This window comes from Sminthopsis crassicaudata, chromosome 1 (genome assembly GCF_048593235.1).
Source record: "Sminthopsis crassicaudata isolate SCR6 chromosome 1, ASM4859323v1, whole genome shotgun sequence".
Classification (NCBI taxonomy): Eukaryota; Metazoa; Chordata; class Mammalia; order Dasyuromorphia; family Dasyuridae; genus Sminthopsis; species Sminthopsis crassicaudata.
Window position 1 is genome coordinate 234,895,835 of NC_133617.1, and position 12,937 is coordinate 234,908,771.

General features: G+C 36.1%; 1 protein-coding gene across 2 annotated transcripts in view; it reads left to right on the forward strand.

The window, feature by feature from the left end:
• The window catches only part of RBBP8 (RB binding protein 8, endonuclease), a 109,717-nt gene that overhangs the window by 21,526 nt on the left and 75,254 nt on the right, over positions 1-12,937 (forward strand). Inside the window, exons 2-3 of one of the 2 annotated variants that reach the window (XM_074276522.1) lie at positions 1,292-1,903; positions 8,661-8,850. The exons of the other annotated variant lie outside the window; for it this stretch is intronic. Of the exons in view, the coding sequence (XP_074132623.1) occupies positions 8,742-8,850 (109 nt within the window). The 5' untranslated portion in view covers positions 1,292-1,903; positions 8,661-8,741. The remainder of the gene's footprint in view (positions 1-1,291; positions 1,904-8,660; positions 8,851-12,937) is intronic. 2 annotated transcript variants of the gene reach the window in all.

Sequence of the window (12,937 nt, forward strand, 5' to 3'; positions counted from 1 at the left end):
CAGAAGATGAAAAAAAAAAAAACAACTCAAAATTATTAAAACAATTGTATCCAGTAACATATAGCGATTAATTTCTTCTTAAATTTCTATTTAGTATTAGGCTCATTTTCTCCATATTTATGTAAATCAATATATTGAATTTTGGCAGATTGTTTTCTAAAAGAATTCAAACATCTTTAGGGCACTGAAAAAAAAAGAATGTAAAACTCTTTAAAATCTGGCTTTTTGCTTTAGCTAGTAATCCCTTTCACACTACAAATTGACCATTTTGCTCTTCCTCACACATAAGACAGAATTTCTACAAATTGTCCCCCCCAAAGCTTGGAACAATTCCCTCTTTACCTCTACCTTATAGAATCCCGAGTTTTTTCTCATACTCACTCCAGATTATGGTAGCAAGAGGTTTTTTCTGATAACCACCCTATCCCCTTTTTATTACTTTATAGCTGGGATTCTCAAACTTCCCGGCGCCCTCCCCTCCCCTCCCCTCCCCCCTCCAGCCAGATGCGGCTACTGAAGAAGTTTATACTGCCGGCTGGGTTATGGCAAATGGGCTGAGGGGCGGAGACAGAGTGTGAGCTTTTGTTTTTAAGATAGTCCCGTCCTCCCACAGTCTGATGGACAGTGAATGGCCCCCTATTTAAAAAGCTTGAGGACTACTGCTTCATCGGTTTGTGTATATTTTGTAATAATGTACTATATATAAATGTTATCATTATATCTATTTATGTATTTACACACATACATTCACATTACACACAAATTCCTTGAGGATAAAGACTAGTTTTGTTATTTTGAAAATTATCATCCTCCGGGTTTATCAGAATGCCTAACACCTAATTTATTTAATTTGGAATCAAAACACCTGGGATCATTCTTCCATTTCCTCAAATAACATGTGCATAAAGCACTTAACAAACCCTAAATCTTCTAGATATTTAAATGTCATTTTTACATGTAAACTTTAAAAGCTTCTTTCAGCTCGAAGATTCTACAATTCTCCTCAAGCAAGGGCTCTTGATCTTTGTGTGTGTGTGACAGAGCTCTTAGGGAAGTTGGGTGGAGCCCATACATCCCTCCTCAGAATGTCTTCGGTTTAAAAAAAAAAAAAAAAGTTTAATTCATAACTGTAGGAAATGCTACCCAGTTTAACGATTGGTCATCGAGAAAATGTTAAGCTTTTTTTTAGGGTTTAATTTTTTTCTAATCCAAAGTCATGTAACACCTGAGAGTTTCCTGCCGATTCCGCGGGAAATACTTCTGTTCTAAGGGATTTTCTGTTCCCTCCTAGGTTATCATCAAAATGCTTCTGCCATGCACTGCTTCTGAGCCGAGCTACTAAGCGCCACAGCCAAACCGTTAGCATCTACTAGACAAAGTACTGCGGGCCGAGCACTAGCTCGTCTGGAAGCCTCCTTGCAAGCCACGCCCTTTTATAGAGGGGCCAAGAGGCGGGGCCTGGCGCGTGCTCAGGGAACTAAGCCACCAAGGGTGTACAGGGGAAGCCCAACCTCGTGACGTCTCGCGGCGTCCCCAGTGAGGGGGCGGGGCTGGCCCTAGCCGGCTCTTAGCAGCTTGTACCGGCAGTCTTTCCCTCCTCCTCTTCCCCTCCCCTTCCCCTTCCCCCAAAAGCGCGGGCTGGCCCCAGGGCCGAGGTTCCGCTGGCCGGGCTCGGACGCCGGGGGAGGGGGGGGTCTCACTCCAGCGCCCGGAGGGGCTCTCCTCTTGTATTGGAACTCCTTCCTAGGCCGGCAGGCGCCCAGAGACGTTTGCGTGGAGTCTGGCTACCTCGCGTGTCCCCGGTGTTTCGATCCCTTTTTCCCGGACTTCCCTTCTCTTCCGGTCGTGCTGTGAGCGATCCTTCCCTCCTTACCCCTCCCACCCCCCAAGAGCGCGCGAAGGGGTAAGTTTTGAGTCGGGATTGGGAGGGAGCGGGAGCGTGCTGGGGTGGAAGGGGTGGTGAGTGTTGTAAAGGTGGGAAACGACCACATAGAGTCCACCCCCTGTTCCTACGCCTTCGTTTTCCCGTTGAGGAAACTGAGGCCGGAGAGAGCAGGGTCTGGCCCCGCCCCCTGGTGTGCGGTCTCCTTCAGGGAGAGACGGTAACATTCCTCCGGTCCGCTTCTCTCCGCGTCTGGCTGCGCGCTGGGGCGCCGAAGCCCGCCCGCTGGTACCTCCCTGAGACTAGCAGCTAGCGAGCCGCCGCCTCTTCGGTGAATGGAGAGGCTCATACCGACCAAGCGCTGAAATGTCCCAGGAATCCGAGCCTGGGTCCCACGCAGTCCCTGTCCTTGCGTGCTCTCGCGCCTGCTGCCAGCCTGAGTGCGGACAATGCAAAGTTTAGGATAAAGATAGTCTATCTTGAGACCGTTTTCCGTAGAGAATTGCTTTTTTTTTTTTTTTTTTTTTTTTTTTCTGTTTTCCTGTGTAGATTCCCTTCTCTTTCCTTTCTCTGCACTTCTTCCTTCTTCTCTTTCCCTTCCTTCTCTTCCCCTTCTCCTTGCTCCATCTTTTCTCTTCCCTCTTATCCTTTTTCTCTTTCCCCTCCCACTTCTCTTCCATCCCTTTTCTCTACTCTTCCCTCTTTCTCTTTTCTCTCTTTCCTCTTTCCTTTCTCTTCCATACCTTTTCTCTACTCTTTTCCTCTTCCCTTCTTTCTCCTTCCCCATCTCTTCTTTTTCTTCTTTTCTTCCTTCCCACTTCTCTTCCATCTCTTCTCTATTCTTCCCCTTCTCTTCCCTTCTTCTTTCCTGTTTTCTTTCCCTTCCTTCCCCTTTCTCTTCCCTTCCCATTTTTCTTCCATTCTTTTCTCTATTTCCCCCTCTTTTCTCTTTTCTTTCTCTTCTTTCCTCTCCTTTTTCTTCTCCTTCTGTTCTCTTCTCCTTCTCTATCCTCTCTTTCTTTCTCCTTTTTCCCCTTCTCTACCCCTTTCCACTTTTCTTCCATTCCCTTCTTTACTCTTCCCCTCTTCTCTCTTCTTTCTCTTCCTTCTCTCCTTTCCTTTTCTCTCTCCTTTTCCCTCTCTCTCTCCTTCCAATAGCACAGTTTCAATTCAGTAAGCTAAGTCCCCTATCTATATCTATATCCAGCTCTGCATTTTTGCCCTGAGTCTAGTGCAAAAAACCTTATTTGTAGTTTTAAATTAAACTGAAAAGACTTTTGCAAAAATATTTTCAGCTCTGGTGGATTTCAAATGTCCTAAACTGATCTCCAGATCCTGACTGACTTAGAACTGCTTTTTCTAATTAGTTGCCAAGTCCTATAGATTCTGCTTTAAGCAGTATCTCCAAGAATAGTTCCTCTCCCTAACCACACAAATTGCTACTGCCTTAGTTCAAGGCTACCCTTCCCCCATCTTAACTAATCTTCCTGCCTTCAGTCTTTCACCCCTTTAATATATCCATTGCTAAAATGACTTTCCTCATGCATTGGTCATTCCCCTTTTGCTTGTAGGACACAATACAAACTGATTTACTTATTATTTAAAGAATTTAAATCATGAATCTGATTCCAAACTACCTTAATTTTACTCCCATTTACTCAGGTTTAAATGCTCCAGCAAGCTTTAGGCATAAACTTCCCCCCCATGTCAAGAATACAAGAATTTATAGATTTCTTGTTTACATCTTTCAAGGTTCATTTCACTCAGGTGCCACATCTGTAAAGTTTTCTTTACCTAAGAGACTCAGAACTCAAAAGAGATCAGTCTACAATTTTTTTTTTTAGCATTTTCTCTAGATCTTCCATATGAGATTTAGTGTTTTAAAATTCTCATTTTTAAAATTAATAAGTCTAGACCTGGAAGAAGAAACAGCTCTGAATATACATAGCTACTAACCAACAGAGCTGAAATTTCAAACTTTTGTTTGTGTATATGTGTGTATACATACACACACACATATATGGTTTATCAAGTACTCTATATATGTGTGTTAATGTATACACATGATTTATAAAAGCCCTTTATCAAAAACAACCCTGCAAAGTAATTAACTATTTACAGTAGAAATAATGCTGTATCTGTCAGAGAAGGTGAATTTCAAATGCTGTGTGATCTTGAATATATCACTTCTTTGAATTTAATTACCCTCAGTAATTACATGAGGGTGTTAGATTAGATAACCTCAAAGATCCCATCTGTCCCCAACTCAATGAAACTCTGATCCCTATTTTATAGATGAGTAAATTGACTCAACTAGTAAAATGTTGGAGCTGAAATAGAACACAGCTCTCCTAACTCCAAGTATTAGCAACTCTTCATTACATCATACTTGCCTCTTGAGTGCAAGGCATGGGGTAAATATATACACAAATTGTTATTATCTATTGTCTTATCTATCACATTATCTTATCTTTCATCTTTGCCTCATTAACATGTAAGCTAAATTTATAAAGTTCATAAATAATTTTAATCTCAAGGTAATAGCTTAGCATAGTGCTAGGAAATACAAAAGTATTAGACACAGTCCCATGAGGAATTTAAAATTTAGTTGGGAAAGAGGCATCACATGTTATACCTAAAATAATTTGATTAGGTAAATGCTATAGAAATTCAGGATAGGAATGGTTCACTGCAAGTTAGAATTTCTATATAAGTTCATAGGATCATAAATTTTAGAGCTGAAAGGAAACATGGGGCTTTAAAGTATTTTAGAATTTTGTGAAAATAAAATATGCTATGTTGGAGAGAAGAGCACATAATTATGTCTTCTCTGTAGGATTCTTATAAAATAAATAACTCTTTAGGAATTTCTACCCATTCTAGGCTACTACAGTAAAGTTTTATCTCTTGTGACAGTTTCTCCTTTTTGAAAGCCCAGGCTTTATTAAATAAAGTATTGTTTCACAGTTTATCTTTTCAGTTCTCTTACCTTAAAGATATGTTGTATCTTTTAGAGATACTTTGTAAATATTAGTCTCCATCAAATGCCTAGTATAGACTTTGTGTTGTAGAGAATTAGATCTGACAGCTTATTTAGTGTTTTGGTATACATTTTGTTTGTTTGTTTGTTTTTTCCTGTTGAGACTATCAGTTTTTTTCTATTTTTTAGTGTTTTGGTATACATTTTTTTTTCTTCCTGTTAGATTATCAATTTTTTTTTCTATTTTTTCTTGCCTTTGAACATTTTACAGAATCCACATTTTAGTTGCTATATCATGATGATTCTCCCAGGTCATGCTCCCCTTCTTTTTTGGCTAGTTTTGGTGCCTGGTTCATAATATTAATTTCCTAGGAGCAGCTAGATGTCAAAGTAGAGTACAGGCTTTGGAATGAGGAGGACTTGAGTTCAAATCCAGCTTTAGACACTTGACACTGTGTGGCCTTGGGCAAGTCAATTTGATTGCTTTGCCAAAAAACCCAAAATTCCTTTCTTTCCCAACTCTTCTTATACTAGGGGACTTGAATAATCATTCTCCCAATTCTTCACTTCTATACCTGAGTCACATATAGGGATGAATCACAAACTAGAACTCACTTTTATGCTTATATAGTCCACTTCCTGAATTAGAACCTTTGACGTCCGTTCTGACCATACTCCATATACCTCCATCCTTCTTAAATGTATTCACCTTTAAAATATCCAAAATTATTCTCCTTCAGTACTTCTATCCCTCAATATTTTCTCAGGCTGTTTACTCTGGTTTAATTTTTCTGCCTTTGCAATCTTTATCCCATAGTTAATCATACACTGTTCTGTTTTTGATTGCCCTTGACCCTTTACCTAGTCCTATTGCCAATCACCCTTGCCTTCCCCTTGTTCTATTGCTCCTCATTTTGACAGACATTAGCCCTGGATTCTTCCTGTCATCTAGCTCTTCTGTTCCCATTGAGGAGGTGCTGAACACCAGTCTTTTTCACCTATGCTGACTATATTGCATTATCATTAACTAATTTCAACTGGACCCTCACTGTAACAAGGCAGTACTTTTGTTCCTTCTTAATTGATTCCTTTTTTCATTATACACAGTAGCTATTTCAAACTTTTCCCCTTCTCAAACCTTTTATACCTTCCCCTCTTTCTCAACTAATGACTTTTTTTTTCATTAAGAAAAGAGACTGTTCAACTTGAACTCTTGTTTTTCCCTTCTTAAAATCCGTTGCTATCACCTCCCATTCTCTCCTCCTTTCCTTCCCCCTCCGTTTCTGGCAGAGAGATGGCCCTTATTGCCAAGACTTAAATATTCTTCCTGTGCACTTGACCCCATCTCTTCTTTTCTAGTAGATATCCTTGATCTCCAGTGTCTCCTCTATTTCTACTTAATTCTTCCTTACCATCTTCAAACATTCTAAAGAATCATCCTGAAAAAACTCTTCACTATACCCTTCTTTTCCCCTCAAACTTTTGTGTACCTCACCTGACATCTTTACCTAAATTCCTTGTAAAAACTGTCCTCTTTCTCTTTTTTCTCTACTCTCCGCTTTTTTCTCCTCTCACTCCTCAACTCTTTACTTCATAATCCTTCACTCAATTGAAATTGCTCTCTAAAATTTCCATTGAGCTCTTAATCACCAAATCTGGCATTCCTTTCTTAGTCCTTATCCTTCTGTACCTCTGTTGTATTTGACATTAATGGACTCCTTAAGCAGAGATTTTTCTTTTTCGTCTATGTCTTCAATGCTTGGCTCAATGGTTAGGACAATCTGCTTAAGCTTTGTTAACTGACCATTCCTCTGTCTCTTTTGCTGGGTCATAATCCTCATCGTGCCTTCTATGGTGGATATTCTCTAAGGTTCTGTCCTAAATTTCTTTGTTTTTTCACTCTACACTCTCAGTAGCCTTGAGTTTAACGAACATTTCTTTGCCCATGACCTCCACATCTATACAGAATCAGTCTCTATCTCTCCTCTGACTTTTAATCCCATGTCACCTTTTGGATGTTTCAGACTAGATGCCCCCAGAGACATCTTAAATTGAGCATATCTAAAACTGAATTCATCTTTCCCCTTAAATCCTGCCCTCTTCTAGATTTCCCTTATCTATTCAAGGTATTACCATCTTTCCATTCTCACAGATTTAGAACTTTGGCACTACCTTGAACTTCTCACTCTCCCTTATCTAATACATTCAAACAACATCTCATATACAATGCCTTCTCACTACTCACACAGCCATCATCATAGTCCAGGCCCTCCTCACCTTTTGTCCCACATGCCCAGAATGCACTCCATCAAATAGAGTACTTCTCTTGCTCAGGCACTATCATGCAGCTCTTATAATTAACCCAATTTCTTCTGTCTTCCTTCCCAAACTACTTTGCATATATTTGTATTTATTCACTTTATATTTAGACTATATATATATATATTTGTAGGTATACTTGTTTTCTTCTTTCAAATGTAAACTTTGCTTAAATTCCTTGATTGGCCATCTACTTTATGGGAAGATTTCATCTCAGTTAATTTGAGTCAGTTAATGACTCATCAGTTTCTTGTTCACCTGTGGTAAGGGGTTTCTTATAGGGGATGATGTTGAAACACTAAAATGAGAGTTGGCAAATTATCAATAAGTTTCTTATGTATGTAATGTTTTAATGGTGACTCATTCATAGTGTTCATAGTATTTATTTGATTTACTTGATTATCTTTTCCAATTTGGTAACTGATAATTAAAAATATTTATTAGTCTTGACAGAGAAATATAACTTTACTATTCCTCTAAACATTACCATCTTTAAAATTCTTTGTTAATGTACTTATTTGGATAGTCTTTCATTGTTTCATATGTATTTGATCCCTGTATAGTCAGTTTCTGTCTCTTGTGTTCTCCTGTTTTATGAACAGAAAAGGCAATCATAACTGAAGTGGCAATATAACTTTAACTTAGGAACAGTTTCTCTGTCAGGTGTGATGACTTTTTATAGTCAGAAAGATCTGAATGTAAAAGCTATGTCTGATACTTGGTAACTGTGTAAAGAAGACAAGAAGTGTCTTTACTGAGTATAGGTTTCCTTATCGGTAAAACTGAAAATAGTATAGGAATCTTCCTTTCTAGCTTTTTGTAAAGCTAGACAAAAAGACAAAGCTCTTTGTAAACCTTAAAAGTACTATTTTTAAAAGTTACTATTATGTGTATATGTGTGTTTTTGTGTTATGTATAAATGTAATCAGTGTCTATATATATATACATATAGATATATATTTACATATATATCTATATGCTATGCTGACTGTCCCCCTAATTCAGTTTTTTCTTAGGATGTGTCCAGATTTCTCTCCAATGTTTATATATATCAATCCTGAATATGAGAATAGCCACTTCCTTTGTACTAAGGAGAAGTCGATTGGATAAGATTAAAAAAAAAGAAGAATATAATCAAATGTATATTGGCCATTTGTGACTTATAATCTTTTATTCAAAATGTCTTTGATTTAGCATAACTTCTACAAAAGTTCTTTTCTTATGAAAAGAAATTGATGATTACCTGAAAATCATTTAAATTTAATTCAAGATTAAATTTCTGGAGCTGTGGTGTCATCCCACCTATATCCACCTTCTCTCACTTATAGGGTGATCATTTGTATATAAATTTAACACATTCAAACAAAACCCATGTAATTATTTTTCATTTGTAACTGCAAGTCACACATTGCTAAAGTGTTGTAATGACTTTACCAATTTTGTCATGTCTCACCACAGCTGTCACAACTCTCTTCACAGAAACAACTTTATAACTATGTAATGTAACAGCAAGGTGAGGAGAGAACAGGTAAGCAGAAGATTGGGACCAAAGAGAACAAGATGAATGTTCCTGCAAGTAGTTGTGGTAGTCCCAATTCTTCAGAAATAGGAAGTGATTTTAAAGACCTCTGGACAAAACTGAAGGAGTGTCATGACAAGGAAGTACAAAGTAAGTTTTTTTTTTTTTTTTTTTCAATTTTGTCTTTCCTTTTTAAAGCAATGTTGTTATAAAGATACATATAAGATAAAGAGAAATGAATATTGCCTAAGTCAAGCCCTTACTTTTTGAATGCTACAGAGATCTGATTATTTTGAAGATCAATTTTTCAGTTGACCATTTGTACTCCATAAGTTAGCTTTGGTCTACAAACAACCACAAGTGTATTAATGAATGTTTGTTAGTAGTGTGAATAGACTACATTGTCCCATCTAGCTCTAAATTCTTAGATTATAATGCATTTATTAGTGGAATATCATTAAAACCTGAGCCATTATAACATGGAATTCATTATAAAATCAACAAATTTTAGAGCCTGCCCCAAGTCATTTAGTTATTTTAAGGACCTCATGATGGCATACCTTCAACTGTAAAATAACTTGATGAGATGCCAAGGCTACTATTATTACAAGCTCCAACATTATTCTTAAATTATTTTTAACTTGGATTTTTCAGTGAATTTTAGCTTCATTGGAATTACTTTTTATTGGAAAATGTTTCATGAGAAATGTACTATCATTCTAGATAGTGACTTTTAAAATTGTTAATAATTTGCCTTTAAAAGTTAAATTTCACTTTTTAAACTTCCTAAATGAATATATGCTCACAGATAATATAATTAGAATTATGTATTTTATTAGATTTCATAATTCCTTTGAAATTTTAGGTAATATCAATAACAACATGTTAAATAAAGTTGAAAAGTGGCATTGATACTATTTTGCTTGCTTTTAAAAAATTGACTTGCCATATTTCCTTGATAGTTAATGAATTAACTTTAAATCGTTTTTCTGCATCTGAAATGAAAGTCATGTCATGTGTCCCTTTCTTGCTTTGGTAAATAATGTAAGATACTTGAGATTGAGGAATGCATTAGTTAAAAGTTCTGAGAGAGAGATCCAGAAGATCAGTGAAGAAAAATGGAGAAGCTCCAGGAGTGAGAGAGAGAGAGAGAGAGAGAGAAAGAGAGAGAGAGAGAGAGAGAGAGAGAGAGAGAGAGAGAGAGAGAGAGAGAGAGAGAGAGAGAGAGAGAGAGAGAGAGTGTGTGTGTGTGTGTGTGTGTGTGTGTGTGTGTGTGTGAAAATATTTTTCATTTTAAGTTTAGGCTAAACAGACATTTGGTAAGGCTATTAACATAAAGAAGTAACTTTCAGGTCTACCAAATAACTGTACCCACCTCCCAACCTCTACTTTCCTTCCATTCTTTTTTTTTTTTTTTTTTAAATAGCTTTTTTTTGACAAAACATATACATGGGTAATTTTTCAACATTGACCCTTGCAAAAACTTTTGTTCCAACTTTTCCCCTTCTTCCCTTCACCCCCTCCCCTAGATGGCTGGTAGTCCCATACATGTTAAATATGTTAAAGTATATGTTAAATATATATACACACACATTTATACAGTTATCTCGCTGCACAAGAAAGATTGGATTTAGAAAGAAGGTAAAAATAACTTGGGGAAAAAAAAATGCAAGCAAACAATAACACAAAGAGTGTAAATGCTATGTTGTGGTCCACACTCATTTCCCAGTGTTCTTTCACTGGGTGTAGCTGGTTCTGTTCATTACTGATCAATTGGAACTGATTTGGATCCTCTCATTGTTGAAGAGAGCCACTTCCATCAGAATTGATCTCATATAGTATTGTTGTTGAAGTGTATAATGATCCTCCCTTCCATTCTTGAGAAGCTTTTCTAGAGTATACTTAATTGTGGCTACAATTAAATGTGGATAAATGAAGTAGAGCAGCATGAAATTTAAACTACAGTAGTGATAATATATATTTTTAAAACTTTGTATTCCTTTGTGATTTTGAAGTGAAACAAAGGTTACCTCTTAAATTATGTAGCGTGGTTTAAAACAGTCAGAAAATCAAAAAGATTCAGATCTAGCCTTAGTTATTAGCTAGGTGACCCTGGGCAAATTAGTTTCCACAACTATAAAATGGGGATAATAATCGTATCTACCTCCCAAGATTGTTGGGAAGATCAAATGGGTTAATATCTATAAAGCACAGTGCCTGGCACATAGCTGCTTAATAAATGCTTGTTTCCTTTTTTTCCTTCATTAATGACACTAAATATTTTAAATAATCTCATGTTTCCATGAACATCTTTTAAAGAAAAATTAGCATTTTACCAAACAGTAGTATATTTTGAAATATTCATCAATTACTCTTACCTTTATAGCTTAACTAGCTTTAAGAGCTTTGTATTTATTACCTATTAGAGACCCTGTGGTACTTGGTACATTTTCTTAAATAATTTTGTTGGGTTTTTTGTTTATTTATTTATTTTTTTAATGTCCATTAGAAACCAGCAAACCTAAGGATACTTTATCTAGATAAACTCAAGATAACTTTTGCTTAAAACTAGTTTTTCAGATTCTTGACTTGATGTTTATAATTTTTCAATAGCATTGCTTTTTTTTTTTTTTCCCTTTTTCTGAGGCTGGGGTTAAGTGACTTGCTCAGGGTCACACAGCTAGGAAGTGTTAAGTGTCTGAGACCAGATTTGAATTCGGATCCTCCCGAATTCTGGGCTGGTGCTCTAATGACTGGGTCACCTAGCTGCCCCCTTCCCCCCCTTTTTAAAATTACATTCTTTCAGATGCCTTATCTTCTAAGAACTTCCCTTTTAAGGAATGTGACAGTCTCTTGAGGGAAAAATAGCAGTATAATTCTTTATAATATAGCCTGCTTTTTTGTATCTGAATGGTAATAAATTATATAATTGCTACAAATATTCTCTAACCAGCCATAGTACCATCTTAATTGAGTTTATACAGAAAATTTCCAAGGGAGAGCAATTTGGCAATTCATGGTTTCTTTGCTTGCTGTACATAATAAAGAGAAGGGGAAAAATTTTGCAGCTTAATGTACGAAATATCCTTTCCCCATTTATTTGATGGCATTTAAAATTTTTTTTTAATGATAACTTAAAGGTCATTTAAAAACATACTTTTGGGTGGATTCAGGCAAATTTACCAATAGGCAGACTTTCCCCCTCCCCCCCCCCATGTTCAACCCTTTGTCAGTGTTTCCTTTTTAATTTTTGTGTAAAATTAGATCCTTTGTGTGATAACATCAAAGACATGCCTGAAGGATAGTTAATTTTTTAAGAAGGTGGGGATCCTCTTATAGAACCAGTATATGAGACTATTTCTGAGACATCAAACAAGGACTTGCCTAGACTATATTTGTTTGAGGTTTAGAAATAGAGATGAAAATTGACTCATTTCTTTTAAATCTGGGTGTCAGCAAAAACCAAGTTTTTATGAATGGTGGTACCTGAAGAAAATGACATTTTCACTTGAATATTCTATCTACAGATAAATATTTACATGTACCCAAACATCTTATCATATGTATCCAAAGGCAAAATTTGGTCAAGCGTTATATATATGTTATTTTAGTGTATGATTTCACAGTGTAATTGTGGTTGGAGCTTTTCTCTTAAAGATTGTTTTTAATCCCATATATGTTCATAGGAACTGAAAACAAATTTTCATTAGTTATTGTTTAGGATCTTTAGATAAATTATTTCATACTAAAAAAAATACCCACAACGTGTTTTATAATTTTATTCAAGCAGATATCAGGCAAGTATAAATACAATGCAGAATATTATGATTTATTTAACTTGTGTGTTTTAAAAATGTCTCATAAAGATTTTAATTTTTTCAGAGTTGATAGAAATTATGTTTAAAGTTTCCTTATTTTTCTTGATGAATAATCTTTCAGAAATCTTGAATTGATTTTGCTTCCTTTCTATATTATTCTTATTTTTCTAATTACTTTCAGGTATAAGATACATTAATGATGAATTAGAATTAGACAATTTTATTTCCTAGATTCATTATTGTTAAAAATATATATTTTCTGGGTTCTCAATTCAGGTGTGCTTTTATATCTCAGTAAAGGTATTTTCCACAGCTTGCAAGTATGTTCAGGAGGTCTTAGAAAACAGAACAAATATTTTATATCATGTTTTTGAACCTACTGGCTTTAAAATGAAAATGGGACTATATAGACATGATAC